Source organism: Littorina saxatilis, linkage group LG12 (genome assembly GCF_037325665.1).
Source record: "Littorina saxatilis isolate snail1 linkage group LG12, US_GU_Lsax_2.0, whole genome shotgun sequence".
NCBI lineage: Eukaryota > Metazoa > Mollusca > Gastropoda > Littorinimorpha > Littorinidae > Littorina > Littorina saxatilis.
The window spans coordinates 48346106-48353605 of NC_090256.1; the positions used below are offsets into that span (position 1 = coordinate 48346106).

The 7500-nt window shown below is 44.0% G+C and overlaps 1 protein-coding gene across 2 annotated transcripts in view; it reads left to right on the forward strand.

The window, feature by feature from the left end:
- LOC138982109 (kielin/chordin-like protein) overlaps nucleotides 1–7500 on the forward strand; it is a 10270-nt gene that overhangs the window by 953 nt on the left and 1817 nt on the right. For both annotated transcript variants that reach the window (XM_070355332.1, XM_070355333.1), the window contains exons 2-4: nucleotides 2473–3033; nucleotides 3836–4174; nucleotides 4689–5099. In XM_070355332.1, the coding sequence (XP_070211433.1) occupies nucleotides 2499–3033; nucleotides 3836–4174; nucleotides 4689–5099 (1285 nt within the window). In that variant the 5' untranslated portion in view covers nucleotides 2473–2498. The remainder of the gene's footprint in view (nucleotides 1–2472; nucleotides 3034–3835; nucleotides 4175–4688; nucleotides 5100–7500) is intronic.

Sequence of the window (7500 nt, forward strand, 5' to 3'; positions counted from 1 at the left end):
TCATTGTGGCATTTGATTTTTGAGTCACTTGAGAAAAAGTGACTCTATGTAATCGGTCAGTGTTAGTCTGTCCGGCCGTCCGGCCGGCCGGCCGGCCGGCCGGCCGTAGACACCACCTTAACGTTGGACTTTTCTCGGAAACTATCAAAGCGATCGGGCTCATATTTTGTTTAGTCGTGACCTCCAATGACCTCTACACTTTAACGATGGTTTCGTTGACCTTTGACCTTTTTCAAGGTCACAGGTCAGCGTCAAAGGAAAAATTAGACATTTTATATCTTTGACAAAGTTCATCGGATGTGATTGAAACTTTGTAGGATTATTCTTTACATCAAAGTATTTACATCTGTAGCCTTTTACGAACGTTATCAGAAAAACAAGGGAGATAACTAGCCTTTTCTGTTCGGCAACACACAACTTAACGTTGGGCTTTTCTCGGAAACTATAAAAGTGACCGGGCTCAAATTTTATGTGAACGTGACTCATTGTGTTGTGAATAGCAATTTCTTCCTGTCCATCTGATGCCTCATATAATATTCAGAACTGCGAAAGTGACTCGATCGAGCGTTTGCTCTTCTTGTTTGAACTTTAATATTGCAACGCAATTTACAACGAACAACGTTAAACAGAAGCTATCTGTTCATTTCCTCAAAACAAACAACTTATCAATTCAATTACTTCATATCTCGCTATTTTCAACATCAAGTTGTTTTGTGCAAAGGACATAATATAAGGGAAAGCACATTATCATGTCATTTGACTATCAGAGGGGAACTTACCATACAGAACAACCAAACCAAAGACATGGGTAAGTCCAACACAGTTGCTGCAATGCCCCCCCCCCCCCCCCCCGCACAAATAAAAGTAAGACCGATTTGCTAAAAAAATATTTAGACTAACACAAACTGTAGATAATATCGATATTGGAGATACATTAGGTTGTCACATCTTCTTCGCAGAAAATATCTTCCACCTTGTTTTTCATCTGCGTAAGCGTAATATGTGACATCAACAACTAATTGAAAACTTTTTTTTTTTTTAATGTGCGTTTTGAAGCTTTAATGTTATTTCTAAAAATCCATCATCTTATTTTTCGTCTTACGTGTTACAATAACCATGACCTTTTACTTTTGGATGGATCCGTGTCAGTTCATTACTGACATCGGACACTGATTTACCCAAACAAATAGATTTTGCTAATATTTTCAGAGTGTGTTGAAAGAAGTTTAAACAAAATATATGAGAAATCAATCGGTCAGACTTTATGCCAACGAATTTTGAATATGATGATATGGCAAGACAAAGTCAATAGTTTCAATTTGTTTATATGTGATTGTGGGTACTATGCTCGGTATTGTGTATTTGTTTGGGTTAAAATCGATCAGATGCTTCAGGCAATATGTTCATGCGAATTGAGAAACTGATCTAATTTTAGCCTACGAAAACGTCATGTAATTAAGCATTTCCACCCATATCAGAAAGACATGTTACAATAATTCAAATAGAAACACATCATTACATCAAACATAAACCGGGGGTTAATAGCATTTCCAAAATAGGTCCTGTGGTTGCAATTGACCGGTCAGATACCCAATTCAACTACCCAGCCCTCGTTTATCTCAATCTCGGCATGTCATCATATTGAAAATGTTATATATTATAAAGTCTGTCCAATTGATTTCTCTCATTTTTTGCCACACTTATTTTAAAACATTCTGAAATTGTCAACTCGTAGACAAAATATTAGCACAATATTAGCGAAGTCGATTTTTGCACGTGGTCAATCGTTGCCGGATGTCATTAAGTAAGATTACGATACCGCCTCAAATATATGTATCGAATCCCTTCTTTGAGAATGTAACACAGAGGCCGACTAAAACTCATATTTGGCAGCTGGCCCAGGGTACAAATGAGTGCATGTTGTTGTGCGTTCAAACGTCAAAAATTGAAAACATATCAGCTAAAACACATCGACACATAAATGATATTTGTATTGTGACCAAAATAGTACGTTTGACACTAGCGCTGTCTCGCGGAACAATGCCTATGTCAATCTGCGTAAAATGTCACATTTTGGTCAAATAACGTTCGATATTGCTAAGCAAAATTCAATTGAAAATTCTTCAAGAATTTCCCTGTAGCCATGTACGTCAGGTCAGCAGAACCTACAGGACAGCATCAAACGATCAATATGACACAATTGTTAGGAACCTGTACAGTGAATGAAAGTGTGCTACTTGTAGACACAGTTGTTTGTAACCAGTTGTGAACACTGTGTGAGATACTATATCTTCCTACTTAGCAAACGTAGCACATATTGTTGGCACTTAAATGTGTGCTACGTTTGCTAGTATAAATATGCAGTATTTTACATAGTGTTCACAGCTGGTGACAAAGAGTATGTTAAGAAAACAACAACAACACAATCAAGTTTAGAGTGTATTAATCTTGATGCACATCTTCCCCTGTCAGATTGATCACGACAAATAGACGACAAAATGGAGGCTGCAGTGGGGTTGACTCTCTGCCTCATCCTGTCCGCTGCTGTCGGACCTTCGGCATCCCTGCCATCCACGCTCCCTGCCCCAACGCCACCCTCCCCTCAACCCTGCCAGCTCCCAAACGGCACTGTCATGGCGGAGGTCATCCCTGGAGGCAGCTGGTCATCTGGGCCAATGTGCGCATCGTGCAACTGTCCGGCGGCGGGAGGAATCATGACGTGCTACCCTCTTCCTTGTCAGCCGCCACAGTGTTCCAACCCGCAGTTTCCACCTGGGGGATACATGTGTTGTGGAACCTGCCCACCACCCCCTCCTCCTCCCACAACCACAGCGCCCAACGGTTGCTGGTATTCAAACGGCACGCAGGTTCCCAACGTCCTGCCTGGTGACTCTTTCTCGCTGGGTTCGAGCTGTGGGTACTGCGACTGTTCTCAGACCGGGCTGGTGACGTGCTACGCTCCCCTCTGCGTGATACCTCCCTGTGTGGATCCCCAAAGCAATGGACCTTACTGCTGTGCTCAGTGCCCTAACGGTGAGTGCTGACGTTATACGCCAGGCAAGACACATTTGATTGTATTGTTGATCTTTGGTGCGTTTACATCATACAGTGCAAAATAATGATAGTGAAAGTATGGGAAATTAAGTAAAGAGAAAGGCTAAGAAGACCACAACACTATGTACAACGCATTCACACACACACACACACACACACACACACACACACACACACACACACACACACACACGCACGCATGCACGCACGCACGCACGCACGCGCACACGCGCACAATTACATACACCTACACACATGCACACTGTCAGGCATTACCAAAGCACACTTTGCAATACATTCCTCACCTGAAGTGTTTCATTCTGCATTATCAAAGATCCTGAGAGGTCTCAACAACACAATCTGAGTTGTAGTGGATAAGTACATGATGCATCATACAGTCAACCTTGTATTTCTACAGTGGTAGTTAACGTTGGATGATCTGAGAAACAAAGACAAGTATGCACTCAATCCTCAAGAAAACCCTCAAGGATGAAAGTGCCAGGAGATTGGTTCCACGTAACTCTAACATACTCTTTAGCAAATGTCATATGCATTTCGAGCGCTTACATCCCTCTGTTTCTCAGATCTTAAAGGCCAACAGCGGCGCGCGGCAGATGTAGCTCTAGTTAAAATATTCCCGTGAAAGCAACGCTACATTTATCTCTTTTGCCTTCTACTAATTTTAAACAAGGCTTGGTCTCTTGGTTACGGATGTTTGGCTTCAAAATAGCGCCCTGTCTCATTTGTTTAAGATTCTCGTTGGCTGATCTGTTTTCAACAGGACCAAACTGCTACGGTCCTGGCGGCGTGATCGTCCAAGGCCAGCAAACGGTGGACGGCATGGTGTGTCAATGCCAGATGGATTACTCCGGCCACGGAGGCCCCCCAGAGGCAGAATGTGTCCCAATCCCCACCACCCTTCCACCCGGTTGTCGCGATTACGGTGGTGACATTATCCCGGATCTTTTTCCTGGAGGTCATTGGCAGTCGGCGGACGGTTGTCGCCACTGTCAATGTGACCAAAGTGGACAGGCGATGTGCTACCATCAGGACTGCGTGCTAGCCATGTGCGTTGACAGAGAGTCCGTACCTGGCCAGTGTTGCGACACCTGTCCAAACGGTGAGATTTGGTGTTCAGATCCCAGTCCTTGACAATGTCAAAACAATGTCATACCGATATGTTAAAAAAAAAAGGCAAATGATGAACATACCAAGGTAGAATGAAGGTCGTGTGCATCTATACACAGGGCAGCTGTTTAGTTTCGCATGAAAAAGTGTATCCTGTCTTGGTGAGTACTTAATGCTTTTGTATTGTTACCATTGCTTGCATCACGGACAATCATTTTGTTTGTAGACCATAAAAATATAGGTATCATCAAATCGAACACCATTGGTGTAACATATTTACACCCATCGTAGCAGTAACACCGACGCTAATGAAGCGAGGTGGCAATAAGAAACGTGTTAGTCAGTACATTATTTTAATGTTGAATAATGTTGTAGGTTTTTGTTTGTCTTCATATCAATGAGCCACACCTATTATTTTTCGCAGTCTGAGATAACAAAGTAAATTTGATTTGATTTAATTTGATTTGATTTGATTTGAACACCATACCCGTCCTCTGCTTCCACAGGCTTCAACTGCAGGACTCCACAGGGCACAGTCATCGCGATGCATCAGTCGATCGTTGAGAACGGCATGAACTGTTCTTGCCCTATCTTCGATCCTGGCTATGGCATGGGTTCCCCCGGAGGTGGTGGAGCAAACCCTCAGGCGGTATGCTTCCCCCAGGCCCCTACCACTCTCCCTCCCCCCACAACTCTCCCTCACCCCACCACTCCCCCTCCCCCTGCCGGCTGCAGACTGTACAACGGTACGGTGCTGAAAGGCGTCAAACCGGGCGACAAGGTCGACTTGGGTCCATGCAAGTTCTGCAACTGTGGCGAAAGGTGGGAGGTGTACTGCGCTATGTACAGATGCGCTAGAGCTCCCTGCTCTAACGCCGTGGTGCCTAAAGGGAAATGCTGCTCCGAGTGTCCCAATGGTGAGTATGCCCTTTGTGTTTTAATAATAATAATAATACGAATATTTATAACGCGCACATATCTCACCAACAGGCGACTCAAGGCGCACATACACTCATTCACACACACGGAGACTTAAAGTCACTAACACACACACACCATCAACCATTAAATATGTACAGTTATTCAGGGTGGGATGGGGGTTGGCAGTGTAGAATGCATGGATTATTTGGAAAAAAGGAATGTCTTGAGTGCAGATTTAAATGATTCGAGGGACTGTTGTTGACGGAGGGGGAGAGGTAGTGTGTTCCATTGGCTAGGTGCTTGGACAGAAAATGAGCGTTGACCTGCTGTTTTGAGTTTGGTGTGGGGGATGTTGAGTTTAAGGGAGTCGGCAGATGATCTGAGTGCTCGTGATGGGACATAGAGAGAGAGAGAGAGAGTCAGAGAGATAGGCAGGGGCGAGACCATGGAGGCATTTGTAGGTGAGAGTGTTGATTTTGTATGTGATACGGGCAGGAACGGGCAACCAGTGGAGCTGATTTAGGAGGGGGGTGATATGGTCTCTCTTTTTCTTTCGTAAGACAAGACGGGCAGAGCTATTTTGAATGTGTTGGAGACGAGAGATAGAAGAAGAGGGAAGACCCGCCAAGAGAGAGTTACAATAGTCAAGACGTGAGAGAATGGTGGAAGTGACCAGTTTGGCGGTAGCATCTGTGGTGAGGTACTTGCGGATAGCGGCGATGCGGCGAAGTTGGAAGTAGCAGGTGCGAGAGACAGAAGAGATGTGTTGTTTCATGGAAAGGGTGTTGTCTAGAGTGACTCCGAGATTTTTGACAGCAGAAGACAGAGGGACAGAAGAGTCAGAGAGTTGAATAGAGTCGGAGGTGGCTTTGGAGAGTTTGGATGTAGTGCCTATTAGAATAGCTTCAGTTTTGTTGCTATTGAGCTGGAGTTTGTTTTCTGTCATCCAATTCTGCACGTCAGTGATAGTGTCAGAGATAAAGGAAAGAAGAGATTCAGACTGGTCAGGGGAAGAGCTGTTGTGAAGTTGAGAGTCGTCGGCAAAAGAGTGGCGGAGAACGTTGTGTCGGTCAAGGATGTGGTCAAGAGGTTGAGTGTAGAGAGTAAATAGTACAGGCCCAAGGACTGAGCCCTGAGGGACTCCGCACTCAAGCCTGATGAGGTCAGAGTTCAGTTTGTCAATCGAAACAGTCTGGTAGCGGTCGGTGAGATAAGAAGAGAACCAAGAAAGAGCTGTGCTATGGATACCAAAGGTGTGCTGAAGGCGTTGAAGGAGGATGTTGTGGTCGACTGTGTCAAAGGCCGCTGATAGATCAAGTAGGGCGACGGCAGAGATTTCAGCTTGGTCAGTGGCAAGGAGGAGATCATTAGTGATTTTGAGAAGGGCAGTTACGGTGGAGTGGTGAGGACGATAGGCAGATTGAAGCGGAGAGAGAAGATTGTTGCAAAGAAGGTGAGAGTTGAGTTGTTTCAGGACGACTCTTTCAAGGAGTTTGGAGATGAAGGAAAGGTTTGAGACAGGGCGGTAGTTGCTGAGAGTGTTTGGGTCAAGCGATGGTTTCTTCAGTAGAGGTTTGACAATAGCAGTTTTGGAAGAGATAGTCGGATAACTCCTAACTCAGATATGTACTATAAAAAATGGAACAAGGGACTGCATTCGACTGAAAAAAGTATTTGCCGAGAAACATAAAGATTTTTTTTTTGCCAAACCATTATGACTACATTTGGAAGACACTAATTTTAAAGGCACAGTAAGCCTCCCGTAAACCATCACAGAGCTCCCCGAGCGTCTAAATACAGTACAAGCATACTTTCATTTGAACGCTCACCGAACGGGAACATCCTGGCTGCTTTCTGTCGAGCGTGAGAAATTTTCAAAGAATTTATTTTCGTGGACTTGGTCCTCTACAACAATGGCGCCTCGTTTTGGTGCTGGACGGCTGTTATGAATATTCAATACCGGAAATCACGCCCGGACAGTAAGCCTCCCGTAAACCATCACAGATACTGTCAGGCTTTTACACACAGTACAAACACCCTTCCATTTGAACGATCACCAAACGGGAACATCCTAGGTGCCCTACGTAAAGAGCGAGCAATTTTTAAAGAATTAATTTTGCAGATTGTCTCGAACACTTTTTGGACCTATCCTGAACTCAGGTCAAAAATGAGTTACTTCCCTTCGGGTCTCATTCTATCGATGTAAACTGGCGATAGCCGTGGATCGATGATTATCAGAATGTTTTTGGACCGTGGTGCGTTTTTGCGCTAGACCTAACTTTTAAAATCTAAATAATAAATTGACAGCTTCTTACACAAACATTCTTTAATCATAAAAGAATTCTTTTTTTCATCAAGACAAGATCAGTACAATTCGAAGTGGTGAAAGTTTGAAAA